At 56.0% G+C, this 25,559-nt stretch overlaps 12 protein-coding genes across 12 annotated transcripts; 4 read left to right on the plus strand and 8 right to left on the minus strand.

Annotated features, from left to right (window-relative positions):
• Window positions 1-1,599: 1,599 nt before the first annotated feature.
• B0H64DRAFT_415909 (aspartic peptidase domain-containing protein) lies at window positions 1,600-4,463 on the plus strand (the record flags this gene model as incomplete). Its single annotated transcript, XM_062805126.1, has 9 exons — window positions 1,600-2,068; window positions 2,121-2,354; window positions 2,465-2,596; window positions 2,650-2,752; window positions 2,826-3,211; window positions 3,289-3,402; window positions 3,669-3,978; window positions 4,012-4,191; window positions 4,403-4,463. The coding sequence occupies 9 exons, from the start codon at window positions 1,600-1,602 to the stop codon at window positions 4,461-4,463; spliced, it is 1,989 nt and encodes a 662-aa protein (XP_062663203.1).
• A 185-nt stretch (window positions 4,464-4,648) lies between these two features.
• On the plus strand, window positions 4,649-6,047 carry B0H64DRAFT_472779 (uncharacterized protein; the record flags this gene model as incomplete). Its single annotated transcript, XM_062807956.1, has 5 exons — window positions 4,649-4,922; window positions 4,977-4,984; window positions 5,055-5,062; window positions 5,122-5,671; window positions 5,721-6,047. Exons 1-5 carry the CDS (start codon window positions 4,706-4,708, stop codon window positions 6,045-6,047), a joined length of 1,110 nt encoding a protein of 369 aa, XP_062663204.1. The 5' UTR covers window positions 4,649-4,705.
• A 143-nt stretch (window positions 6,048-6,190) lies between these two features.
• B0H64DRAFT_440048 (uncharacterized protein) lies at window positions 6,191-7,074 on the minus strand (the record flags this gene model as incomplete). Its single annotated transcript, XM_062806460.1, has 2 exons — window positions 6,191-6,796; window positions 6,922-7,074. 2 exons carry the CDS (start codon window positions 7,072-7,074, stop codon window positions 6,191-6,193), a joined length of 759 nt encoding a protein of 252 aa, XP_062663205.1.
• A 448-nt stretch (window positions 7,075-7,522) lies between these two features.
• Window positions 7,523-9,313, minus strand: B0H64DRAFT_440049 (Alpha/Beta hydrolase protein; the record flags this gene model as incomplete). Its single annotated transcript, XM_062806461.1, has 2 exons — window positions 7,523-8,785; window positions 8,846-9,313. 2 exons carry the CDS (start codon window positions 9,311-9,313, stop codon window positions 7,523-7,525), a joined length of 1,731 nt encoding a protein of 576 aa, XP_062663206.1.
• Window positions 9,314-10,311: 998 nt separating this feature from the next.
• B0H64DRAFT_389301 (uncharacterized protein) lies at window positions 10,312-11,078 on the minus strand. The gene has a single exon (XM_062803332.1). The coding sequence runs from the start codon at window positions 10,948-10,950 to the stop codon at window positions 10,477-10,479; it is 474 nt and encodes a 157-aa protein (XP_062663207.1). The 5' UTR covers window positions 10,951-11,078; the 3' UTR covers window positions 10,312-10,476.
• Window positions 11,079-12,867: 1,789 nt separating this feature from the next.
• B0H64DRAFT_389303 (uncharacterized protein) lies at window positions 12,868-15,147 on the minus strand. The gene is made up of 2 exons (XM_062803333.1): window positions 14,833-15,147; window positions 12,868-14,714 (listed from the first exon to the last, which is right to left on the minus strand). Exons 1-2 carry the CDS (start codon window positions 14,844-14,846, stop codon window positions 13,277-13,279), a joined length of 1,452 nt encoding a protein of 483 aa, XP_062663208.1. The 5' UTR covers window positions 14,847-15,147; the 3' UTR covers window positions 12,868-13,276.
• Window positions 15,148-15,735: 588 nt separating this feature from the next.
• Window positions 15,736-16,678, plus strand: B0H64DRAFT_389305 (actin-related protein 2/3 complex subunit 3). Its single transcript, XM_062803334.1, has 3 exons — window positions 15,736-15,869; window positions 15,979-16,374; window positions 16,445-16,678. The coding sequence occupies exons 1-3, from the start codon at window positions 15,864-15,866 to the stop codon at window positions 16,619-16,621; spliced, it is 579 nt and encodes a 192-aa protein (XP_062663209.1). The 5' UTR covers window positions 15,736-15,863; the 3' UTR covers window positions 16,622-16,678.
• B0H64DRAFT_355945 (Gcd10p family-domain-containing protein) lies at window positions 16,679-18,943 on the minus strand. The gene is made up of 2 exons (XM_062801576.1): window positions 18,682-18,943; window positions 16,679-18,604 (listed from the first exon to the last, which is right to left on the minus strand). The coding sequence occupies exons 1-2, from the start codon at window positions 18,765-18,767 to the stop codon at window positions 16,819-16,821; spliced, it is 1,872 nt and encodes a 623-aa protein (XP_062663210.1). The 5' UTR covers window positions 18,768-18,943; the 3' UTR covers window positions 16,679-16,818.
• Window position 18,944: 1 nt separating this feature from the next.
• Window positions 18,945-19,465, plus strand: B0H64DRAFT_389309 (uncharacterized protein; the record flags this gene model as incomplete). The annotated part of the gene is made up of 1 exon (XM_062803335.1): window positions 18,945-19,465. One exon carries the CDS (start codon window positions 18,948-18,950, stop codon window positions 19,197-19,199), a length of 252 nt encoding a protein of 83 aa, XP_062663211.1. The 3' UTR covers window positions 19,200-19,465.
• B0H64DRAFT_355947 (glycoside hydrolase) lies at window positions 19,466-21,249 on the minus strand (the record flags this gene model as incomplete). The annotated part of the gene is made up of 2 exons (XM_062801577.1): window positions 19,466-21,065; window positions 21,199-21,249. The coding sequence occupies 2 exons, from the start codon at window positions 21,247-21,249 to the stop codon at window positions 19,773-19,775; spliced, it is 1,344 nt and encodes a 447-aa protein (XP_062663212.1). The 3' UTR covers window positions 19,466-19,772.
• Window positions 21,250-22,239: 990 nt separating this feature from the next.
• Window positions 22,240-23,361, minus strand: B0H64DRAFT_103842 (uncharacterized protein). Its single transcript, XM_062797701.1, has 2 exons — window positions 22,746-23,361; window positions 22,240-22,644 (listed from the first exon to the last, which is right to left on the minus strand). Exons 1-2 carry the CDS (start codon window positions 23,253-23,255, stop codon window positions 22,609-22,611), a joined length of 546 nt encoding a protein of 181 aa, XP_062663213.1. The 5' UTR covers window positions 23,256-23,361; the 3' UTR covers window positions 22,240-22,608.
• Window positions 23,362-23,991: 630 nt separating this feature from the next.
• Window positions 23,992-25,038, minus strand: B0H64DRAFT_317899 (Sialidase; the record flags this gene model as incomplete). The annotated part of the gene is made up of 1 exon (XM_062800358.1): window positions 23,992-25,038. One exon carries the CDS (start codon window positions 25,036-25,038, stop codon window positions 23,992-23,994), a length of 1,047 nt encoding a protein of 348 aa, XP_062663214.1.
• Window positions 25,039-25,559: the final 521 nt, after the last annotated feature.

Consider the following 25,559-nt stretch of genomic DNA (forward strand, 5'->3'; position numbering starts at 1 on the left):
AAAGAAGGGTCTCGCCGCTCTCTGACGGGTTGTGTAACGTGTTTGTTTGTCGCTTTTTCTTTATCGCTCTTTTCTGCTATTTAACAACAACTCAAATCTGGAAAGCGGTGAGGCACGAAGAAGTTATCTTTAAGTGGGATCATCTGCTTTCCATCCTGGTCCTTGCCCAAGCTCGGGCCATTTGGTTCCTTCCTCCCCCGACCGACACAGTGCCTAAATGAATGCCAATGTTAGTTTTTGTAGGTCAAGAAGGAGAGAAGGTAGGTACGAGTTGACAACTTACAGAGTGCTTGCTATAAGCAACCTTGAATAGCCCTAAGCGGGTCGGGTGTCGTCGAGTTAGACAGCTGCGCCCTCTCGTTGGCGGCTTTAGCGACTTGCGCTGGTTCGATTACAGCGTCTCATTTCCAAACAAACCCTGGAACGTGAATTATCGGGCACCTTGTCTCCTCGCGCCGTCTTTTCAGCTCGTCAACACCATCCCGCATACTTTTATCGAGTAGTCTTCCTTGGTTCGATAAAGTCGCCACGCGCTGGTTTCCGAACCAGGTGAAGCTGGTCTTATTCAAGTCTCCAGCACTGCAATCCATGGACTGAAAGGGGATGGACAGCCCCTTGACTCAGCCCCTTGACCTCAACCCCTTCACTTCAATTCCGTTGCCGACTCGGCATCCACCCCCAGCGGACGGCCATATCCAGACTCCCGGAATCGCCCATCCATTCCCCTGGGAAACGTCTAGAGCGCACCAGCCCTTCCTCCGCGCAGGCTGCACGGGGAAAGGAGCCTCGGAGCCAGTCAAGGTTGCATTTATCCGCCCGAGCGCCCGTGATAATATCCTCGAATTTATTGCTCCTGTTACCCCGGATCGGGTAAAAGCAACCCCAGATCCACCGTCCCGGCGCAATCTCCGTGCCAGGGAATCCAGTGCCGTCCCGGCGGAGACACCATTGGAGCGCGAACCCTTACCAGATGATCAGTCCCATTCGTTGGGCAATCAGGGGTGATGCATTACCGGCGAGCTGTGGCGAGTCACTCTGCTCACCAGCCGAGACCTCAAGTGCCCCGTGTCTTGGAAAGCGACTTTCCCTCTGCAGCCAATGGCGCTGGAATGCCCCGGCAGGGAGTGTGGGAGATTCTTACTCATACGTAGTTTGGGCCAACTTCACTTCCTCACTTCGCACAACCGCCACACGGGACCGACATTTCCGACCCTGGCCGCCGCTGACCGATTCTTGTATCGAACCTGGCAGGAGAGATTACCAGTACCTCCGTTCCTCGAGTGGGCTCCCCAATCCCCTTGCGCCGGCATGTGGTAGCGGGGCGTTGCGGGTGCCTGTTTGGAGGTAATTGTCGATCATCTGTGGGACCCTTCGTGGATCACTGCTATTGGAATGCGGAGCAACGGCGGTCGGGAAGGATGCGGTACTTTATACCTTTCGGGCTTGCCCCTCTCGTCTGTCCAGGAACACCAACCCCTCTCACATTCTGAAGTCCATCATGCTGGCGACCACGGCATAGCTGCCATGGGAACCCAGTTTGCGGACTTACACAACATTAAATATCGATTGCCCTGAGCCGCGGATCCCTGGTGGCTGACCATGGTAGGCAACGCCGTGTTATGGTTCCTAGTTCTTGTTGCAGCATGTCATGGTTCCATACTCCCAAGGTTACCGCCAGTCTCCGATGAACACAAAGGCCATCCGGAAAATGGTCCCGGGGGTGGTGCTGGGCCACCGCGGAAGCCGGGCTATGTTCGGATGCCCGTGTCGAGGCATAAGTTCAATGGGACCGGAATAGGGCCGGGCGGGAAACCGCCGCCGCCGCCGCCGCCGCCGCCACCACGAGCCTCGGGGCCCGCAGGACACGGCTCGCCTCATGGGCAGACCGGATCAGCGGACCAGCAAAGAGATTCTAGCCGGCCAAGGACAACAACCAAACTCCCGCCGATGCAGCGGGATCCTTCGTCCTCGGAGTCCCAGCCACTTGCGCCCCGCCAAACCACGAACAGCAGACGATGGGGATGGTCGAGTCTGGAGGAGTTAGGGGGAATAGCTTACATTATTCAATGTGGGTAATCCCTCTGACTCTATGTTTATGGTGGAAACTAACACTCACGGAGTGGAAATCGGGACACCGCCCCAGAAAATAAAGGTGTTCATTGACACGGGCTCCTACGAACTTTGGGTGAACCCGAGATGCGAGACCTCAGCCTCCGAATCAATTTGTCAAAGCCACGGCAACTACTACCCAGACGAGTCCTCCTCGTCCATGTATGTAGGCGGGAATTTCGCCGTCACATATGGAACAGGAGCCGTCAGGGGGAGCTACTGGTCCGATAGGATGACCGTAGCAAGTAAGCATCCCCGGGTACCACGTTTTAGGTCAACGCCTGACGACGAGCAGTGCTCGAGATTCCCCAGGTTCAGTTCGCTGTTGCAGATGACAGCAACTACACCTTCTCAGGGATCCTGGGACTTGGATATGCTTACCCGTATTCCATCAACTACCCCAGCGTCCTGAGTCTGATGGTCTCGCAAGACATGATCTCGGCCCCCATTTTTGGCTTGGGGTTAGGGGGTGACCAAGACAACTTCAGTGCGTAATGCCTTAGCTGCATGTATCTCTTCTGGCTGACTGTAGTCTGATAGGCGAGATCATATTCGGTGGCGTAAACAGGTGGAAGTTTGCCGGGCCACTGGAACCAGTTTACATCTGGCCGCCCATCTCACAACAAGATCCGAGATGGATTCAGTACGTCATCCAAGCCATCGCCCTCACGATCTCTCATAGTAAGAAAAAGGCCTTGGCATCTAACACGTCCTAGATATTGGGTCAATGTGACCTCAGTCGGCATGACCAAGCCTAGGGAGCAAGCCGTGATCTACACGCACCGCGACACCTTCACCATGCCAACGCTCCTCGACACAGGATCGACGCTTTCCTACATCCGCGAGGACCTGGTCGCCCAGATCGGCCAGCAGTTCGACGCCACCATCGACAGCGGAGGCAACTACATTGTTGACTGCGCCTGGCGCGACGAACCGGGTACCGTCGACTTTGGGTTCAACAGAGGTAGAATGGTCATCAACGTGCGCTACAAGGACTTTATTTATCAGCAATATCCGGGACACTGCATGCTCGGTGTGCAGCCCGCGGATGCGGGATCGACGCATTATGTTTTGGGGGACACATTTATTAGGGGCGCTTATTGTGAGTTTTCCCACCACACGTTGCTTCGATGGATCTGCAAGTGGCTAGAGTGTTGAGGATGGCTAATGAATGAGTAGTGGTTTTTGATCAGCAGTCGGATATCGTCTGGATGAATCAGTATTACAACTGTGGTGATGGGGTGGTGACGGTCGGGGAGGTCAAGGGGGATACGGGGTCCATCGTCGGCGCATGTTAGTGGTGGCCTAGGTATGAGGGCCACCCAGGTTGATGGAGTAACACACAGGAGGTCAATTCTGATTTCACGGCGTTCATACTCAAGAAAAGGGCACGGGGGCTAAATGATACAAGACCATACAATCTCACGAACCGACCCACTGCATCTCAACAAACTCTCTACATCATTTCGACATGCCCCCCTCTTATAGCTCCCTACCCCTGATATCCTCCCCGACCGGCCCCTCTCTCGTCCAGATATTCATCCCCACCTTCCCACCAGTCACAACCGGCAATCCAGCATGCAGCGTCCTCTCATCGCCGCGCCCATTCTCATCCAGATTCACCCAAAACACCGCATTCCCCTCCACCGGCCGAAACGTCAGCCCCCTCTCCCACGGCTCGTCACAATCCACAATCCCCCCCGCACACCACTTCTCATCCGCCGGCGCATCCAAGCGCGGGAAATTCGTCCCACCACCGGTAGTCCCCGGCTCGACACGAACATACGCAAAGATGGAGCTAGCGCGGTTCCCGCCGACAGCAGCCGAAGCGTGCGCGGCCGAGGGGAACCAGTCGGTGTGGAAGTGGTAGTGCTCCGTCGGCGCGTACTTGACCAGCTGCAGCGGCTCGAGGTGCGCCCGGGGTACGTCGTGGCCCTGGAAGGCGAGCGCGCGCGACTCGATGCAGGCTACCACGGCGTCGGTGGGGGGTAAGGTGGTGGATTGGGAGGTGCGCAGGGCGGCTTTGCCATCCGAGTTGGACGTGATGCCGCTGCGGGTGAATGTGGTTTTGCTGAAAGGGTTGTCAGTGGCGAGGGAGGGGTCGGTCAAGGGTCAGGTGTGGGAGGACGAACCCGAGATCTAGCAAGTGAGCGCGCTCTGAGGGCGTGATAAAGTCTTGAAGGTAGATCACGAGGGGTGACTTAGAAACGATGAGAGGCTTATATGGCGGGTGTTCGCAGACGTAGTCGTCGCTAACTAAGGGAACTTGTTGCCCATGATTTGAGGAGGCCAGGCTCAAGCCCGAGAGAGCGCCAAGCGCTGTGAACAGTGACCGTATTGAAGGCATTGTCTGATGAGTGACGAGTTCGTGAGAAGAGATTCCGCAACTCTCGGTCCAAGACATCTACCTTAACTATCCTCACATTTGTGCCGGCAACCCGAACGCTCGAGCCATGATGACGAGCGATTCTGATGATGAAACAAACGTGCTGCGGCGTTCGTGAGAAGAATTCAGGGGTTGCGCTGTTTCAACGCCAAGATCTGCGCCCCTGATTGCCACCCTGCGTTGGACCCTGTCTCTTGTCTGACCTCACTCATGGCCTCAAATATGATGGAATCTCCTCTTTCTGGTCATAACTCACTTACATTGACAGTTTTGCCTGCATCTTCTCTTATCCCTCAGTCCATCAACATGAAGTTCAACTTGAATCACCTCGCACCGTTTCTCCTGGCGTCAAACACCCTCGCTTGGAACCACGTTGCTGGGTCGGAATTGGCGAAACGAATCGCCAATGGCCAAACATTGATTGCATGTGAGTGCCGAATCGTTGAAAATTCTACAAGGTACAGCTGTTGACCATTCATAGATGTTCTCGTACGTCATGTAGTACTCCACCTACAACCTCGAACTTGAAGTCTTATATTAACATCCGAGCCCATTCTAGCCAGATGAGTACGTGACTTAACTTGGAAGTCTTCCATCCGTGTCGTCAATCAACTTACTAGCAACAGGAAGGGCAGCCAAGCGCTTGAACAGGAATGGATGACAATCCAGGAGACAGTAGGAAATACTGATGTTGTCAGTGTTGATTGTTCAGCCGAGGCAGAGCTCTGCGACCGAGATGGGGTCTCCTCATTTCCCGCTATCCGCCTCCGTCAGGCCGATGGAGGGCATATTCGATACCGTGGGCCACGAAAAGCAGCATCCATTCAAGGCTTCCTCCGGAGAACAAGTCGCCCCGCGGTCTCATATGTGACCGATCAGAACAGAACTGCTGTTGAGTCTATCGACGACCTTGTCTTTGTCGGCCAACTCATTTCCCGCGATAAGACCCTACAACGGCAGTTTGAAACAGTTGCGAAGATATATCGCGACCGCTACTCCTTTGCGATAACCAAAGCACATCAAGTACCCGAACTCTGTTGCTACAACAACCTCGATGGAGTACACGCCTCAACAACAGTGCTCAACGCCCCCGCGTCTTTTGAGTCTTTCATCAAAGAGTGTGCAGAGCCTCTAATACCACAGATGACGAGGCAAAACGAACTATCCTTCTACCAAGTGAGTACTGTGAACAGAACCCCTATCCACATGCTAACATGATGGGTAGACTCGGAAAAGCATTGTCCATTATTTTGTCCGCAGTGAGAAGGAGAGGGAAGAATATGTGACGGAAATGCGACCTCTGGCGAACAAGTACAAGGAGTATCTCCACTTTGTCACGATCGACGCAGACGAGTACGCCGATGCGGCTGAGATCCTGGGAATCAAACGCGGATCTAAGGGATTGACCGTGCAAAATCCCAATAACGGCGACGTATTCCCTTACAGAAGGAAGGAGAAGGTTAGCGCTGGGGCCATGGAGATTTTTCTCATGGATATCATCAACGGAAAGATAGAAGCGTGGCGACCGGGTTCAGGGCATGATGAATTGTAAAGTACAATCAGGAAATGGATGAACGTACTCCAATTAGAGACAAAGACCTTCGGTATGTGACTGATACTCAAGTAAGGAAACTCTCACGGACAGCTCTCACCCCCAACTTACATCCCAGCATCACCACATCTCCATCCCCAACATCAGCCTCTCGCCGCAGAAACAGCCGGCATCCTCCCTCGTCCCCCCTCCCCCTCCCCAACCGTAACCGCCCCCTCCACCCAATCCACACACCACCTCGCCAGCCTCCCCCTCTTCACATTCGCCGTCCACTCCCTCCCCACCACGCCAGCATACACCCCCCCAACCTCCCTATCCACGCGCCACTCCATCTCCTCCGCACCCCCAACCAACCCAGGCACCCTCATCAACACCCAATCCACCCCCTCCAACAACCCGCCCACCTCCCCCTTAAACACCCCCGCAATACCCACCATCGCCCGATACGCCGCCGGCATCACCACCCTCACCAAGCCACGAAACCCCGCCCGCGTCCAGTTCGACTCGTCGTCGGGCGCCGCATACGAGATGGTGCACAGCGCCAGGATGCGCGCGACGCCGTGGTCGCGCATGGCGGGCAGGATGTGGTCGGCGTAGTGGGCCGGGTAGGGCAGGGGCGGGCCGAAGGGGGAGGTCAGGGTGGTGAGCAGGGCGGAGGGGGTCGGGCCGAGGAGGGAGATGATTGTGCTTGGGTTTGTGCGGGCGAGGGTTTGTGGGAGGAGGGGGGATTCGATGTCGCCCGTGGTTATCTTGGGGAGGGGGGAGGGGGGTGTTAGTAGGGTCATTGGTTGGTGTTGGGTCAAGTTGGGGGTGGTGGGCGAGGTGCGTTAAGGGGTTATGAGAGGGGAAGGTTGGGGGAACAACGGTGGCTCACCTCAAGGAGCGGGTTCGATTTCAGGTCGTCTGGGATCTTGTCTGGGCTTCGGACGTAGGCGATGGTGCGGTGGTTGCGGTGCAGCAGCTCGCGGACCACACAAATGCCTGAGGGGCCGGTTGCACCCAGGACGAGGACGGCGTCTCCTGCCATAGCTGGTTTGTTTCGAATGGGGTTAGAATAAATGGCAAGTTTACTGTTTGTGAGGTCAGTGATTGCGATCCGGTGTTATATTATTATTTATATATTTGTCAGGGCCGGCGAAATGCTGCCCGAGACAACAATGTAATGTCTCCGACCAGACCCGTGACGACTCAAAAAGGTTGCCGTGCTGACCGACCACGTCCATGAAAAGCCGATCTCACATCATCAGTAAGGCTTCGAGCCTCGTCATGGTTTTCATCATGGATGGTTCTAGTAAATTTCCAACAATTGAGGTCAGAGCCAAGGTTAATGTGGTAGAATTGTCATGAACGTCGTTAACAATTAAGTTCGTAACTAGGTACCTAAGTACGGTGGTATCACCCATGCCACATCACTTTTCGTAGGAGGATGCCCCATCCCTCCAATACAAAACCACCGAGATAGACAAAAAACATTATCAAAAATATAAAGATCCGATATTCGTGGCCAAGTAGGTTGCGGCATCGTCCCGGAAATCATCCTTGAGGTACCCGTTCCTGTTACCGAAGAAGTTGATGAGCTTGCGGTCCTTGCCAGTCCATTGGGGCCAGTCTTCGGCAATCTTGCTCTTGCTACTGGTGCCGCCGGCCGCGTTGTTGGGGTCCTGATTGTAGACAAAGTTGGCGTAGTAACTCTGGATGCTCTTGCTGGCGTAGTTGGGCAGGATACCGTAAAACACCTGAAGGATATCGCTGCCGTGGAAAGTGCCCATGATCGGAGTGCCTTGGTTGTAGCTGGCCAAGTACGACCATGCGGGGACATCCGGATTGATCTTGGTGGCTTGCTCGAGGAAAATGCGGCGCGTCAGGGTGAACACGACATCGCCTAGCAAAGCGGCGAGCCTCTTGAAGCCCGGGTAGATTTCGTTGAGGACACCGCTGCGGAAGGGGGATCCGTCCCAGATCCACGGAGAGTACCGGTCGACGAGGCCCTCGATCTGCGCCTTGGTGGCGCGGTGGAAGTAGAGATCGCCGAGGTAGCTGACAAGCTTGGAGCTGGACGTGATGTTGGGCTGGAACAGGGCGAAGAGCGTGCCCTCATCTTCTTGGTCGCCAACGATCATAGGAACGGCAGCGTATTTACCCTCTGCTACCAGGGCATCCGTGCTCTTGGTGAGAACCTTGCCGTCGGGCCGGGGAAGATACGAGAGAGCAACCGAGTTGTACGACAGAATGGCCGGGACGGAGTTGGCAGCGGCGAGGAACTTATCATAAGGCGCCTCGCGGAGACAAGCCAAAGTGTCCTCGGCTCCGCCACAACCGGCCTTGTCGACAACCTGGTCGTAGATGGCCTGTCCCTTGGGACAATCGACTGGGTCGGCCGGGACGATGCTACCGGAGTTCATGATGGCGCCGTGGAAGAGAGGCTTGCCCTTGTACGTGTTGTCGCCATCATAGAGGGCCATTTGGTCAAGAACGGAGATCGCACCGGCCGACTCGCCCCAAATGGTGACCTTGTCCGGGTCGCCGCCGAAAGCAGCAATGTTGTCGGCAACCCACTCGAGGCCCATGCGTTGGTCGAGGAGGCCGAGGTTAGCAGAGCCATCAGCGAGAACCTCCTTGCCTGGCATGAACCCGAAACCAGCGACACGGTAATTGATGGCCACAAAGACGTAGGGCTTGCCCATGTTAATGGCATTGGTGACAAGCGGGCCTCCGTCATACATGGAGCTCCAGCCGAGCTAACAACCAGTCAGTCACCGGGATGAAATAAAACACCGGGCGTACGTAGTAGGGCTCACCTCAAAGCCGCCTCCAAAAATCCAAAACAACACAGGCAGCTTGTCGCCTGCCTTGGTGCCCTGCGGCCGGAAGACATTGACTGTCAAGCAATCCTCACTGATCTTAAGCGCCTTCTGGAAAAAGGGCAAGTTCGTGATGGTGCCTATGACCTTGGATAGGAACTCGTTCGAGTCCGAATCGGCCAAAAACTGCGGACAAGCCGGGGCGATCCCGCTGGCATCGAAAACACCAAGAGATGAGTCATGCCTCACGGGAGGCTTGAGTCTTAGCGGGCCAACGGGGGCTTTGGCAAACGGGATGCCGTTAAAGGCCTCGGTGGTCAGACGGTTCACGCCGACGATGGAGCCCGCAGAGACGGTGACGGTCGGAGCAGCCCTCTTTTCAATGACGTTGGTGGGCGGCTCCGGAGGTGCTGCAGCGGCCTGGCCCATAAGGGCGGCGGTGACGAAGGCGACGATGCCCTTCATGGTGTTTGTAGGCGCCCAGGCGACAGGGACACAACGCCGAGAAGACGGAGGGGCCAGGAAGGAACGAAGAATCAAGGTTCGCTGGCTGAGCCTCGCCGTCACCTTGAAGGAAGGGGCAGGGTGCCTCATATAGTGTTTTCATGGCTTCCCATTGTAATCCACATTGTAAACCTTGAAGCGTCCCCACGAACGCCGAGAAAGAAGCGTACTTGGCAACGCCAGTACGACACTCAACCCCACCAGGGCGGACTCGGCGGAATCCTGAAAGCTCCGCCGCACCGGGGCAGCTGACCAGGCCACATCGTGGAGGGGATGGACGGGATAGGCAAGAATCCTAGGGAAGCGCGTGGTGGTACCCTCTTGCGGCACGACTTGCGAGGCCTTGGCGATCTCTGCGGTGGCATTCCTCGCGCCTCCCGCGTGAAGAAACTGGGGGTGTCCCGCCGGCGTCATCTCGAGACCCGTTTTCCCCGTGGGGAAGAGGGCGCTTGCGATCCTTGGAAACTGTTTGCTATCCTGAGAAGGGCAGGAGGGGCTCGCTGAGTGGTCCGCAGGTACCATAGGGCGCCACCGGTGTCTGTGAAAATGATCCAGGCATATGTTTTCCTTGATGAAAATGAACCTGAAAACTGAAAATGGAATTCGATTCAAAATAAACACACGTTCAATTTCAGTTAAAATAACTTTATAAATAAGATAATTTTTTATAAAAAAGATAATCTCTTATATATAAGAAAATATTAGATATTATTTTAAATATAAAATAGTTTTATATAAAATTAATTTTAAATATAATTTAATTTTTATATTTATTTATAAAATCTTATATCGATTTAGAAGATTAATTGCTTAACAATACTATACTATCTAGACTTTAAGGAAATAACTTTTAAAATTATCTTAAGGTTTGAAAATAATCTTCTATATAAATCTCTACAGAATATCATTTTAGGTTTCTGAAATGAACACGCGTTCATTTCGAATCTGAGAATGGATTTTGCCTGACAAAACAATTGCCAGGAGCATTTTCACAGACACCGGTGGCGCGCTATGGTAGCCAGTAGCAGGCCGATTTCAATGTAGCATTGGTCGTGTCACGCAGCTCAAACCCGGTCGACCACCTCTCGGCCAGCCTGTGCCGCCTCTTGCCACCTCTGCCGTGCTCAATGGCAAGGAGAAAAAGGCATGTGAAGAGAACTTTCTGTGCCTGGCGCTAGTTCCAAGCCTCGGCAACACAAACGGCGAGCAGGGCAGCCGTGCATTAGTGTAAAATAAATAAGCCGCTGCCCTGATCGGCAAGCGGTGATTGTCCACGCTCCCCCGCATCCCGAAGGTGTGGGCATGCGGCGATGAGGGGTTCGGGGGTTGAGCGGGACTGGGAGCCTGAGTGGGAAGCTGAGGGGTGGATGCCGGCATCGTCGGATCAAGCCAAAAGAAACAAAATAGAATCGAGGAAGGAAAGCTGAGAGCAGGGACAGGGACAAGGTCAGTCTCTGAAAATTCTGTTGGGAAAGTGTGCGCGTTGTCGGTGTGCGAGGTGGATCAGAATGCCAGACTTTGCAAGGACTCGGCTTGCAGATTGTGATCTCGATCGGCGGCGGTTCCCGACACATGGAAGTAATCATAATGCCAGCCATGAGATTGGGTAAGGCATCAATTCATGGTACCAGGACAGCCCACTCGGGCTCGCAGAGCGCAAGTTCATGAACCTGACAACCCCAGAGACCCACAAAGCTGCCTCTGGGGAAAGAGCAGGGAATGTGGGGTTGGGTGGGGGTGGAGTGAGGTGCAGTGCAGTTTGTGGGGGAGTCGGGGTCCGCTTCCCCTTTTGGGAGTTGAGGCCCGACGGGATTTGTCGGCGCTGCTTGGCTCAAGCCTTCATTTTTTTTTGTCTACACCTCATCACCTCACATCACTCGCAAACTAGCGCATCTAATCATCTGCAAAGACGGCCACCGAATGTGCTAGTGTGGCACGCGGATGGATCCGAAGGGACCGAGGCCAGCCTCCCAATTCAAAAGAACTACGTCCAACAACCCCCCTCCTTGCACATATCAACTGACCAGTGACGACCTCGATCTTCACCGCTGATTTTGTCGTTTGTGGGCACCATGGAGGCGCACGAATCAGCCAATCTGGACCGGGCCCTTGGCGCTCTCCGAGGGACAACCCGACGGAGAGGCGGCCCATCCCGTTAAACTCTCTGGTAGTTATTATCGGCCACAGCTCGCCGGCCCCAGCCTCACAGCCATAGATGCTTTACGACACCCCAGAGATTGGGGCCGCCGGACGGTCACTCATCCTGTCTACTTTCAGTTAGCAAACTTGTACGCTTGCCAAGCATCTCGTGGTTCGAACTATTGCAGCCCATCCTGAGGTTCCCCAACAACCTGCAACCCAAGCCACCTAGTGTAAAGCAGCGGCATACTACTCTCCGTCGACCCCCCGCTTCCTCTCTCGGCTTGTAACCTCACTATTTCCCCTCAGTAGTAATGGAAAGCTCCCCAGCATGTGAAGGAGGTTGATACGGCGCCCATGCCGGTCTGAAATTGATCTCTGCATTGGCCCCAACGAACTGCTGCCCTACGCCCCCCCGCAACCACACAAGACGCGAAGAGCCTTGACGCTCGAGACCTCTTCCAATTCCGTAGAATACGCGTAATGAACGGTTTGGCCCCGTTTAAATTTGCTTACCGCTCATTGTCTCGTTCGCCGCGTCTGGTGTAGTTGACAGTTGATATCCAGTGCCGCCGTTCAAATTGAGTACCTACCTAGGTAATCAAGGTAACCCCCCCCCCTCCGCCCCCGTCCCCCGTGACTCAACTGCATGTCAGAATGGATGCAAAAGAAAATGTAGCCTCAAATGGATGTCCCTCCAGAAACATGTGGAAGTCGAACTTAATTCTTAGGCCCTGAGTTAATTAAAAAACATCGTTAGAGTCATGCTAACACTTTTTAAGCCAGGCTAGTTCTCTAATATCTTACGATAGTGTCGAGCAACTAGAAAACTCCCCGCAGGTCTGGAGGGTTTGGCCCGTGATGCAGTATCACATGGAGCGTATGAGGGCATTGAAGCCTCGGGATTACGGGCGACTGAGTCCTTTTCGATGGTCTGGGAGCGGGCAGCTTCGGGGTAAGCGGGAATCGGTCACCGAAAGGGGCAATGTTGTCCAGCAAGCCCCAATAGTCACCAAGGCTATGCATACGTGGAATATCATATGTTATTCCCTTCCCCTGGCTCGACTAGGCCGATTTGAGGTTCAAGAGGTATCTCAGGATTCCAGTCGTTAGGGTCACGTTAAACCCACATATGATTTAAAGTTTTGGAAAGTGACTTCTCGTACAAGAACAATACGTTTAGGATATCATCGAAAGAGTCAAAAGTCTAGGAGCGAGTTTTTTAGTGTCGAAACATGGCGTTTTGGTTTCCATCATCGTGGCATGGCTCAACACCATTCCCGCTTTCGCCGAGAGCGATTCTAACGGTTGTACTTTGGTTAATATTGTGTTGGGGTATGCCACGCGTCGCAACCAGATCACTCGGGACATCAACATACGCAGGCAAGGATATTTTAAAATACCTATCGAAGATAAAAACAATGCACAAACTTTATCAGCCATTGCTGGCATTCGGCCCAAGGCCAGGTGTAACCACAAGCCAACCCAACCAGCGCCTCATCCGTGTGATGCATCCTGATGACCATACCCATGATGGTGATAGCTCCCATTTCGGCAGCCATAAACCCTCAGCAATGATTCCCCTTCAAAACACCTTTACCCAGCCAGCCCTCCAAGGGGCCTTGTACCATACCATGTATCATTTCCCATACCCTGACCGTGTTGTCGTGCCCTCATACCGAACTCATCAATCTCTTACCGCGAAGTCAAGTCACGGAAGACAACAAAACAGAGCAGATCCCAAATCATTCTCGTCATACCATCCATGAACTCCGAGGTCCGTGCTCAGCACACTTCCAGAGTGCTACTATTGACCCGCCGTGTCGTCCTCCGCCTCTTAGTGGCAGGACTGAGCACTGGCCGGTCGTCCGGGCTGCTGGGCGGCTCCTCCTCGAAGCTGCTGTTCAACACCTGCGACAGCGGCTCCCTGTCCGTGCGCCTCCGCTTGAGGCTGACGGGGTGGTAAACTGGTCTCTGCTGCGGCTCCAGCAGTGGGTCCCAAAGGCCGATGTGGTTGGGGTCGTCGTAGATGGAGTCCCCAGCGATCTCCCGGCCGAGAGCCTTGGAGAGGCGTTCCTTCAGACCGAGGATGGGCCAGAAGCTCACTGGCGTGTACGAGATGTCCAGGCCGGCGCCCAGCTCCTTCGCGGTCTGCCCCTTGGGTGCCTTGGCGGGGGACATGAAGCGGTCCAAAAACGTCGCCGTGATGGTCGCGGTGTAGACGGCGAAGTTGGGGTTGTTGTCGTTGCCCTCGTCATGGGTGATGACTTGCACCTTGACGTCCTGGAACGACGGCGGCGCGATGCGGACTGACTTTCGGCTGCCTTGAGAGCTGGACTGGGACGAGGACCGCGATGACGATTCGTGGTAGAAGTGCGCCTGCGCCATAGCTAGGAGGATGGCAATGATGTAAGGGTCGTGGTCGGCATTTGCTGGGACCAACATTTTGGATCGAAGCCGTTGCAGGCTGCTGACGGCCTCGTTGGTCTTGCCCTCAGGCCCACGAAGCACCCCGTAGAGATTTTGGCGAATGGCAGCAAGCTGGGACTTGTTGATGTAGGCGAGCATAGGCATTCCAGGATCGCGACTGCTCTTTGGTGTTCCGTTGAATGATGTCGAGGGTAATGTCGGGCAGGAATCGAAGGATGTGTCGACACTGCTCGGGCTCTTCCACACGCATGGGATACGAACGACTTTCCTGAAGACGCGATGGCCGAAGTACAGGTTCAGCTCGGCGCCAGTCTTGGCGCGGGACAATGTCGCAGGGAATAGGGTCGACAGGATATGCTTCATGGCGCGGACCTTGCAGAAGGCCCTGGCCGGTGTCGCGTTCTCCCGGACGAGGGTGTGCAACTCCGAAGTCAATGTCTGCGCCATCTTGGACGGCTCAAGCCACACCCCGTGGACGAGATCCGGTACGGGCTTGACGACGGCGGAGCGCTTGAGGAAGCGCGCCCCAAGCAGGCGGGTATGTTGGTCGGTCCAGCAGATGGGGACGACGTAGAGGGAAGTGCCGGCATGGTCATGCAGGATGTCGTACAGCGAGCCCGGCTCGGCCCGCGTAATGCGACGTCTGCATGGTCGCCTCGTTGTGGGCGCGGGGTGGTTCTGCGTGCCGGTCTTGGTGGGTTGACCGCGCTCCGGCGAGCCAGCCTTGTCGCGTGAAGCCGGCATTTGGACGATGGCGCGCAGCTGACCGAGAAAGTTACTGCTGAACAAGGATCTGAGGTCAGGGTGAGTCGCGTATTAGCGGAGGAGGTTCGTGCAGGTGGATATCGAATTGGCGATCCGTGTCGACTTGATTTTAAGTGAGGTCATGAAGATGCGACCAGGCGACTTACTCAATTGTGAGCATCGAAGAGGAAGGCTGATCGGTCGCCTTACTGGGGGGGGTGGGGTGTGTTAACACCCGCTTGTCGCGATTTGGCCCCGCAAACACAAGAATGACGTTAAATAGGAATTGCTTGGAATGTAAATCGCAAACAGGAGCAGTGGTCGCTCAAAAACAAAGCAGATGCTCCCAGAACCAATATTCGTGGGATACACAGTGTTTCAACCGCCAAAATGACGGTATTTCGGTTGAACAGTTGTTGTGCGCGCGAAAATGTCTCCCCAAATGGTTTGGGAAGGGCTGGGCAGAAATGCGTGGGTTTAAGAGAGCGGACGCGGCCAGCGGGGGGCAGCCAAGACCCCCTCACATTCTGCGCCGTCCTGCCTGTGGTGTGGCAACGGAAATGCACCAACAATCTGGACCCCTGGCTTTGCGCGTCTGGGCCGCGAAATCCCGTGACACTCGCCCCATTCGGCTAGGCACCGACGTGTTCAACTCTTGGTGTCTGAGCTCCATCGGGAACCCGCATTCACTTTGTTGGCACCGTCTGCAGCCCTTGTCTCGGACAATCCGATTCCACAAGAGCACAAGAGATTTTCACTCCACCGCTCTCGAACCCGCGAATCCGGATGACCTCAACTATCAGAGATATTTGAGAGGAAGTCGAGGAATGGTGCCAGAAGTGTTTCGCAAGGATCACGGCGCGGTGTCATGAGACTCCAGGATTATTTTAGCCGCCCATAAGCAGGCCAATGAAACATTGGATGTTGGTCCCCACCCTTCTTCAGATGGTGTGGCCAGAGTGTGGCTGCCTGTGATGACACATTCGGGTCTTCACAAAAGGCTCCGGCCTGCCAAGACCCTCAGCCACAGTGTAAGACGTCAGGCTTGATTGGTAGCAGCCTGCGTGTGCGCCCGCCCCAAGCAACCCCGCAAGGCTGCGATCGAGCTTCCGAGTGCTGAGCACAAGACATCCCACCTCAACGGCCCCTCCAACCACAACCCAGGCAAGGAGCTTCTGAAAGGCGCGTGCTGCCCACGATGCCGGTGAGTCGTATCCCTAACACCTCCAGCTTGGAACTGCTACTCTATCCAGCGTTCCAATTCCCCGGTTTTTTGTTCTTGCTGACCCGACCCGCTCAATCAACCTTCACAGGCCTACAACTCCGTATTCAACACCGCCGAACCGGCCCCACGGCTGGTCGGCAACTTCCCGCTCTTTCCCCTGCGGACCAAGATCCGGGGCCCCGTGTACCCGCTGCCCTTCCCGGACCCGCCGCTGCCGGCGGACGAGTCTCCCGATCCGAACTCGGAGAGCTACGATATCCTAGACGAGGTGCTCGCCCTCTTCCGAGCCAACACCTTCTTCAGGAACTTTGAGATTCAAGGCCCCGCCGACCGTCTTCTCGTCTATGGCATCTGGTTCGTTTCCGACTGCCTGACCAAGATCAAGCCGACCGCCAACCTGCGCGATGCGACCAAGGACGTGACGAACCTGGCGTTGGACCTGAACTTTGCGCTTCCCGGGGACCCTGCATGGCCTTTGAATCAAGTATGGCGCCCTACGACGGTCAGCTTCGGAAAAGGATGAACAGGTTGCTGACGGCGTGGATGATGTGTAGATGTATGAGCCGCCCCGCGACAGGCAAGACGCAGAGATCCTCCGGCAGTACATGTCCCAGGTCAGGCAGGAGCTGGCGACGAGGTTATTGGCGAGGGTATACGACGAGGGTGACGCCAAGCCGAGCAAGTGGTGGTTGAGCTTCACAAAGCGGAAGTTTATGGGCAAGGGACTTTGAGGCGGGAGACTGGTCGACGCTAAAACAATCACACAATTGCATGGATAGAACGCGGGCAGGGCGCAGAGTGGAAATGCTCGCAATGATATGGAGAGGGACGCATGCCTCCTTTATACATGGTATCTTGTGGCGTCGTGCAACCGTGGTGCTTAACCACTCTCCCACCCCGTGAAATACGTACCCTCGCTACTAGTCTCTCATGCCGGAGCCGGAGTGGCCGCCTCCGAATCAACCGAGTCGACCTTTCTCCGCTTAAACTTCCCCTTTGCAGCCACTTTGCCCTCTGCGGGTTTCGCCCGCCACGCCGTAAACACATACCCATCCGCGCCGCCTCGTTCCGTCATGAGCGGATGTGTCCTGCCGGGGAGCACCTGCCACCGGCGGGCGCGGCTCGTCTGGATCGACACGCCCTGAAGCAACGTAGGGTTGAGCGGAAACCGTTCGTTACCCTCCCACCGTTCCAGCTCTTCGTTCGACATACCATCGGTCTCAGCCACGCTTCCGCTGACCCAAGCCGTTCGGCGGGGTACGCTGAAGCAGTCGGCCAGCGCGGCGAGGGACTCCACAGAGGGCGAGTAGATCGCCACCGGGGCGCCCCCGGCGAGGAGAGGCAGGGTGTGGCGGAGAATGCTAATGGGGTCCATGGTGCTCGCGCAGACGAGACCGGAAAAGTTGCCCGTCCGGGTGCTGTCGACCACGTGCCGGATCCGGGCGTACCTCCTCCGCTTGCGGTGAAAGTTACCCCTGCGACTTGGCTTCCATGACGCCAGGACCTCGGGCGATGCGGTGAGCGGCGGTGTGGAGTACGACGTGTCGAGTTCCGGCTTCAGGAGCTGCAGCCAGGAGAGATTGAGTAGATGGTTGAGCAAGGGATGCGGCGGGTGGTTGGGGGACGTGATGTCGAAGCCCCAATAATTGAGGAGCGAGAGGTTCGGTTGGCTGGCTGAGTGGATAACTGTGATGGTGTTGGTTTGAGAATACGGGATCGCGAAGTCGGAGGGGCGGGGCTTTTGTTGCTTCGGTTTGCCGTCATTTTGTCGCTTCAACGAGTTCGTCGGCCCATCTACCATTTCCGTGTCGCTATCCTTCTGTGTCGTTTCGGGTACGATAAGTTCGCTGGTCCGAGTCTCTTGGTGCTTTTCCAGGCCAGCGGGCGTCTGCGCTGTCGTTGTCCCGTTCTGCCCTTCCGCCTTCTCCATCTCGGGGTCCTCGCCGTCATAAAGCACACCCATCCTTTCGGCCATCGCCGCTACCAACAGCCCGCAGGTATCATCCACCACAAGCCACCTCCCTCGCAAGAGATCCTCGTCCACGGGAAGACATGCCTCATCCCCTGCAGCGGTGGGGGCCTTCGGGTCCGGAAGCAGAACATCATCGCCCCCGAAGTGCACATTTCCCCAGCTCCCGACGAGCCCAATCATCTCGGCCCTTAGGTCCAGTATCTTGCTTGCATCCCTCTCCTCCAGCTGCCAGTGCGCAAGGTTGGCGACATCAATCGGCAAGACCTGAAACCGCCGAATGTATTTTTTGGTTTTCAGTAGCTTGTATTTGGCCAAACTGAAGCTCGTCTTTTGATCGAGCGCCGTATGGGAAAGCAGCAGCTTCGCGATAACATCCTTGCCGGCGTTGTTGCCCTCCCTCTTCAGCTCCTCGATCTCGTCTTGCGTGAGGGTCTGCCGCGCATTCTCATCGAGGACCTCGTGATTCGAGCGCGCAATGACATTGCCCTTCTCGTCGACCAAGCTGAACTCCTCTCCGTCTGTGGTAGATATTACGGTATCGTTTGCACCGGCCGCGGGCGTGGCGCAACCGGGTGCGGCTTCTTCGGCAAAGACATCGGCGTGGAGCTCGTTGGTAGTGACGACTCGGAGACGCGAGAAGCTCTCGTCCGGCAGCTTGTCTAGTAGCTCAAAGGTGAGGTGGTATGGGCGTCCGATAACTAGATTGGACGGGAAAGCGCCGTATTTCCCCAGCGATATTGTCCTGGGCCAGAGATGCTCCGTTAACGTGCGATTCAAGGGCGATGCAAATTTACGCGCAACAGACCTGGGTATACTTACGTATTGGGGGCAATCTGAAGAACCTTTGTGCTTCCTGACGGGAGCTTTAGCGCGACCCAGGCGTTGGGCCGTATGAGGGAATGCATCTTTGCGACGTTGCGACAAGGTGGATAGTTGCTTCCGGTCTTGAATCGCAGTCCAAAAAAAATCGGTTCGATCTCCAAGCGCAGTCCAGGCGCTGCGGGGCTCTCGGCGGGGTGCCGCAGCGTCTGGGGCGCGAACCTTGATGGGCGAGTGGACCAATTTTGGGACGGACCGAATGATGGATGGGGCGCAACGCTCGCTTTCGATTTTTCCTTTCGCTTTCTGTTCCGTTTAGTCCAACTCACTCTGACAAGTTGAAGGAGGACATGACTGGGAATATGTTTGTTACTAGGTGCAAAACTAATTGGCACATTTTATCCCAACGTGTAACGACGAACAATGGATGGTGGCATCGGACGATCACCAAACCATCATCATACAAACAACGCAGCTCTCGACCTACTCGCAGCAAAATCTTCGGAATCCAACACTGACCTTCCCGCCGCAAGTGCTGACCTGTTGCTCTTCCGGCCAGGCGCGAGGGCTGCAAAAAAGATCACGGACAGCCCGTCAGTGTGCTTGTCCGTGCGATGACTTGAACCTTCAATCATGGCTGATATCAAGGTTATCAGCTCTCACTCGGTGAGCTCCCCACGACGAGTAAGTGGGGCATAGCTTTGACCGGGCTGGACGGCCATATATGACCCGGGGAATCGTGCACGAAACAACTGCAAGAATCACGTTCACCAGCCCAGACGTAGACAGGAAGTGAACATGTACATAACGCCAATGCGCGATAACATCATTTCGCTAGCATCCACTATCTAGACTCGTTGGTACGGTACGGTACTGGACGAAGCACACCCCAAAGAATGGAAAAAGAGCAAACCACTGACCCATATCATTAACCCCGTCTGACGCCGTCCCGGTTATTCGCGTACCGATTGTCACGCATATGGGAACTGAAAATGAAGAGCAAGGAAAATCTGCAAAGAGATGCCGCGTAATATTCCCAATATCCCAAAGATGCCAATATCTGGACTTTCCCCTCATCAATCGGACCCCCGTTAATCACCAATGCTCATCCAGCCCCAGGTGCCGATGAAGCCGGCCAGGATCAACATGGTCAAGATGCCCGCACCGGCTCGGTCCGCCGTGGTGATAGGCTCAAGCGGCTCCGAGGCGCCACGACTGCGGCTGCCGGCGTTGATGTCACCCTTACTAATGCCTGTCGCGTTGGTAGCGGGGGGCGGGGCTTGGTCGATGAGCAGACTGGACACGGCGGCCAGGACGTTCATGGCCTCGCCGGCGCCGCTGGTATGGTCGACGGCCGGGTCGACGAAGACGCCTCCGCTCCAATAGAAGCCGCAGACGCGGCCGGTCGCACCCCCGGTGCACTGCTTGGCGGCCGCCTCGGCTGATTTCCGCAGCAAAGGCAGGATGATCTCGGCCGTATGTGGCGCAAGCTTGGTCGCGACCGACAGCCAGCGGTGGACGTAACCCTTGAAGGTCAACATGTCGGGCGTGCAACCCCTTCGGCGTTCGCAGGGCAGCTCGAAGGCGACGTCGTCGGGGAAGAAATCGCGAATCATGCCCTTCAGCAAGTTGTCGATGCGATCCTGCCAGATCGTACTGCCGTTCGTGTAGTTGAACATGAAGGCCGCCCCCTGCAGGAGCAGTCCAGCGTTGTAGCTGAACTGGGCCCTGTTGATGTCGGTGCAGTTATGCTCGACGTGACCGCCGTCGTACACGGCCCAGGTCTCATGGTCAATGTATTGCACATTCCACAGCCAGTTGAACGTCTTGTCGGCCCACTCGGCGTACGATGCGTTGGTGGTGTACCGTGCGAGGCGCGCGCCGAGATTGAAGAAGCAGGCGTTGGCGATGGTGTTCTTGTAGTTGTAGCCTGCGTTGGTGGGAGGTACCTGCCAGCGAAGGCCGCCGTTGCATGTGTTGTCGTGCCGTTCGGGGGATGCTTGGGTGTGGAAAACGCCCTGGGCTAGGGCGAGCCAATGCGGCTTGCCCTCGGGTGGGTTGGGGAACTTGTTCTCGGCGGCGAGCATAGCCGACATCCCCCAGAAACCTTGATCGTCGTTGCCCAGAGATGCCGTATGGTTGGGCGGCATATAATCGGCGTTGGGGCCAGTTTGGTGCAACATGCCTTCTTCGATGACATGGTTGTAGCTCTTGTCGCCGGTCAGGAACCAGTAGTCGATATATGTGCCCATCATAGCACCTCCCTCCCACCAGTAGTAGTCGCCCTTGTGCTCCGTCGGTGGACCTGGTAGAATGCCCGGGATTTCACCGGTTTGGTTTCCTTTGTAGAACAGCATCAGGTCGTAGGCGAGCGTCCGCGCGGACTGGCGAATTTCATCTGCGCTACCAGTCAGCCCCATATCTTGGATGGTTCTGGCATGACCTTCAAACAATACCAGGTGTGTTGATTGTGTAATATTGAGCATGTGCCATCGGTAGCAGGCTGCTCGCAGCGACAAGAGCGGCCAGCCATCGCGCTGGCCCTCTCGATGGCGATGATGGCGCCATCTTGTCCCGATTCTCAGTCTCGACAATCTCGAGTACGGCGGTTTGGCGAGAAACGAGCGGTAGGGATGGCGAAATAGGCTGGGAAAACTCGAAAAGGGGTCGTCGCGCAGTCGTCCCAGTTGTCCTCAGGACGGAGCCGGCGAAACGGATGGAAGTAGGCGAGCGAACGTGGGGTTCAAACGAGTGTGATGATCGCCAGCGCCATCGACGACGACAATGAGCAAGACGTTGTTATTCTCAAACACTCGGGAAGAGGAGAAGAAACATGGTTTCGGCAGGCGGATGGAGGGTGGCTCGAGCGTGGGTAGGGGCATGACGCGAAAGGAGCCCTCCCTGGCTGCTGTTAGGGTCTTGGTATTCTCGGTAGGCGCTTGGCTTTCTCGGCATCGGCGGGCGGTGCAGTCCTGGGCGACGTGTGACTGGCCGGCGTCTTTGTTGAGACGTCGTCTTGGCGACGGAAAGCGGGAAATGACCCATGTTCTGGCCTTCGAAGAACTTGGATCATGCACTGGGGGGTCGGGCTGGGCGAGACCATTGGGATGGATTTTTGTCAATCGCGACTGCACATCGCAAATTGGACGACGGACCTCTCGGTTGGGCGGGGCAGGGCAGTTTCGCTGACGTCGAACGACGAACGAGGGGGTTGCGTATTCCGCGGAGGATTCGACAAGATGGAATAGGTGATGGCGGGAGGCACCGGAATCGCATCGGTCACGCCCCGCGTCTGCATTAATTGAACTCTCAGGGTTTAATTGCCAGGGGAAAAAAGGGGAAATCTCCTTCGTACTGGCCGGATGCGGAAAACAGAGTCCCGAGCCCCACCAAAGAATCTGACAAGGGGGCAGCACCTCACTCTCAATTCTCAAATGAACGGGCCAAGGCTTTCTCTCCCATTTAATCTGTACGGTTCACTTCTTTGCGATTTACGGCGGAAGACCGATGATTACTACAAACCCAGCAGCAGACGACTTCCTACATCACAAGAGGAGGTTACCGGGAATGATGAATGAAGAAAATTAACAGCCGCCAACCGACTTGAGCGAACTTGAAACCGCCAACCCGATGATTGCCCAATTTGCCGCGCTCAATCAAAACTGAGCCACAGACGAATCTCTTTATAACCCGTTTTCTCGGCACGGAAGGCTCGGATAGTCATCTCGCTGTCAAGAGTTCGTATCGTGGTCACTGCCATATCGCCAAGCAAGCCCACATGGCATCAACAACGTCCACGTCTGGTGGAGGCACTGCAAAAGAACGATTGAGGGCCTCGTGGGACAAGCCCCAATTCAGTTCCCAAGTTCAGGTTGATTCTAACCAAGGAGCCAAGGTAACAACAAATATATCCACATCACCATCCACTTAGTTGTTCGCCGTCTTGTCGTTATAGTAGTGGATCTAGCAGGAGGTCACAAAACCACGTCAGCCAATACATTCAATGTCCCGCATGATTCAAGGAATCCTGCAAGGGAAAGAAACACCGCAGCGCCGCAACTCACCGTCTGATCGGAGCAACCCGAGGGCGTCTGGTAGCCGTACGCGCCCGTGTTGATGAACAGGGCCTGTTCAGCACACACCAGCCAGGCGCCGACGTTCTGGCGCTTGATGCTCGGGTCCGACCAGGTCAGGGTGTCGCCCTGCCAGGCGAAGGTGCCGAAGGTGCTCTTGGAGGTGTTGAAGGAGGTGGCCAGCGTGCGCGGCGGGTTGGCCTTGTCGGCCGGCTCCTCCACCCACATGTACAGCGGCGGGTCGGATACCTTGTTGACCAGCTGCCCGTCCTCGATGTTGAACTGCCCCGCCGTGGTGTGTGACTCGAGCAGCGCCGTCCCGGGGATGTTGGCCGGGATCGTCTGGAGGTACTTGTGGTAGTTGGGCGGTGCCACGGCGCGGATCCAGTAGGCACCGTCCTGGAGCGTCGTCGGCGAGGGTGTTGAGACCGGGTCGTCGGCCGCCACTACGGGCGAGGACAGGGCCGTGCCGAAGAGCGCTGCGATCAATACTGTCTTCATCGTGATGGTGTATGGGTCACGAAGTGTGAGTGGTGATGGGGATGAGCGATTACCGGTAGATCCCCGCCCAGCGGCTGATCGCGAAGCTTATGTGTTTGTTTCCGGGCCATCTCTCCTTGGCCCGCAGTGGGTCGACCGGAGCTTGACGATAGACGACTTCGGAACTCGAGGCCACAACGCCGGTAGAAGAGGGGCGTTGGTAATCTATTTTGATGCCAAACCGACGTCCCGGGGTGACATCTTCCACATCGCGCGGGACCCCAGATTCCGTCCTGCACGGGAGCTGTCCCCTGCGGATCTTAATTCCGCGACTTCTGCGGATTGGCCCAGAGCAAGATCCCGACAAGGTTCGCGCGCGTGGTTTGCATTGGTGGCCGGGTAAATGACGTCTCCATCATGCCGCGCACCCGGTTGAGATCAATCGCGCCGGCCTTGCGATGGTAATCGCCCGTTCGCCTTTGTATGGGGGATACATTCACGGTGACTCGGAGCAAGAGAGAGATGCAACAGGGACTGAGCGGTCGTTCACTTTGCAATAGTTAGCAGCCGTCAAGTGAACAAGCCCGGGCCTATCGAACGAAGCTTCGTCGGCGATCAACTATGTTCCTCAGGCACTATGAGCGGCGCCTATACCGATATCAAGAATCCATCGTTACTCAGTGACACCTCCTGTCCCCATGATGGTGAAGCCGAGCGTTCATAGCAACTAACACCCTGCCCCTGATCTATCGCCGATTCATTCCGATGTGATACTCAGCATACGGCCTCTGATGATCGACGTTGACTCGTAAACGGCCATGGCCGAGCCGTCACGCATATGCATGATACCCGGCCAGGAACTCATCTTTTCGCCTATAACCTGGGGTTCGCTCCAGCTGAGCGATCCGTCAGCGGTCAGCATACCGAATATAGCCTTGATGTTGGCTCCCGACGGCCAGGTGGGGTCGTCCTCGTCGTCTTCGTCCGTCATGAACACGACCGCCACCGAGCCATCGGCAAATGCTGTGATCTGAGGTGCCCCAGCGTTCCGCCCCTCCTTTGGCACATACACTGGCTGCCGCGAGCCGAATGTCTCGGCGTTATCGAAAGACAAAGCTGCCTCAATGGAAAAGGTGCCCAGGCGGGTTGTCTCCATGACCAGAACAAGTCCCTCCAGCTCGGCATCGCAGGATTTCACCGCCGCCACGCCAACCATGCCGTCGCGGAGCGCTTCGCCCTCGCCCGTCACGCGTTGGGTGGCCGTCCAAGTCGCGCCGCCGTCGGTACTGCGCACGAGCATGGTATCCTGGTCGTCCGTATCCATTTCCTGCGAGAAGTACATGTGGATCTCGTCGTCGGTCATGCGGAGGAAGGGCTCCCAAAGGCCAAACGGGGCGGGCTTCTCGGCGGCCTGGGACAGGAAGGTCCAAGTCTGGCCGCCATCGGTGGATTGGCAGACGGTAATGCGGAAGTAGGTGTGGGCGCCGTCCTCACCGAGGTCGTGGTTTCGGAAAGCAGCCAGGATAGTGGGCGGGCCCGAGTCGGTGGAAGCGGGCAGCTCGAGTAGAAAGAGATTGTCGCAGTCACCGGAGGAGCGTGTTACTTCGCCGTGAGGCTCAAAGGTAACGGCCTCGTCGGTGCTGCGCTTGATGGTGAGAACGCGCTGGCCGTCAGGCTCGAAAGAGGTGAAGCCTGCAAGGATGGAACCATCTCCGAGGCGACACAGGCGGGGATAGGTGCTGGGCGTATCATGGATGGAGAGCTCATTCTCAGCGCATTCCAATCGACGAAGACCGATGTCCATGTTGTGCTTGGTGCTGGTGTGTATTTTGCAGGCGGTGGTTTTGTTGGGAGTCTGATGAGCGAAACGATGAGTGATTGCTGAGCGAGCATAAATGAGCGTAATGGAAATGGCGGCCAGCAAATAAAAAGCTTGGAGGAGACTCGAGAAAGAAACTGGGCTGTGGGTCGAGGGGTCTCGAGAACCCCCCCGAGCCCTTGTACATCGCATCGACGGGGAAAGAACGGCGGGAGTGTTGCAGGAAGGAACTGGTTTCATTCACGCGGAAACGCGCGTCGGACGGACAAGTAATGTGTAAAGTGGGGAGGAGTGTGACACAGTTCCACAGCGATGACGATTCCTTGCACTTGTGTTGCTCACAATCATAACACAATTGCACAAGTGGAAATTAGATCACGACCGTGACCCAGAAGGCCGTTGAATCGAGAGAACACAACCGTCTAGTAAACTAATAAACAAGCCGAATCATGGTTGTATATTCTCCTGCCAACTCGACTCCACCAGCGTGACCCCCCCCCCCCCCC

Source organism: Chaetomium fimeti (assembly GCF_033439085.1).
Source record: "Chaetomium fimeti strain CBS 168.71 chromosome Unknown B0H64scaffold_2, whole genome shotgun sequence".
Lineage (NCBI taxonomy): Eukaryota > Fungi > Ascomycota > Sordariomycetes > Sordariales > Chaetomiaceae > Chaetomium > Chaetomium fimeti.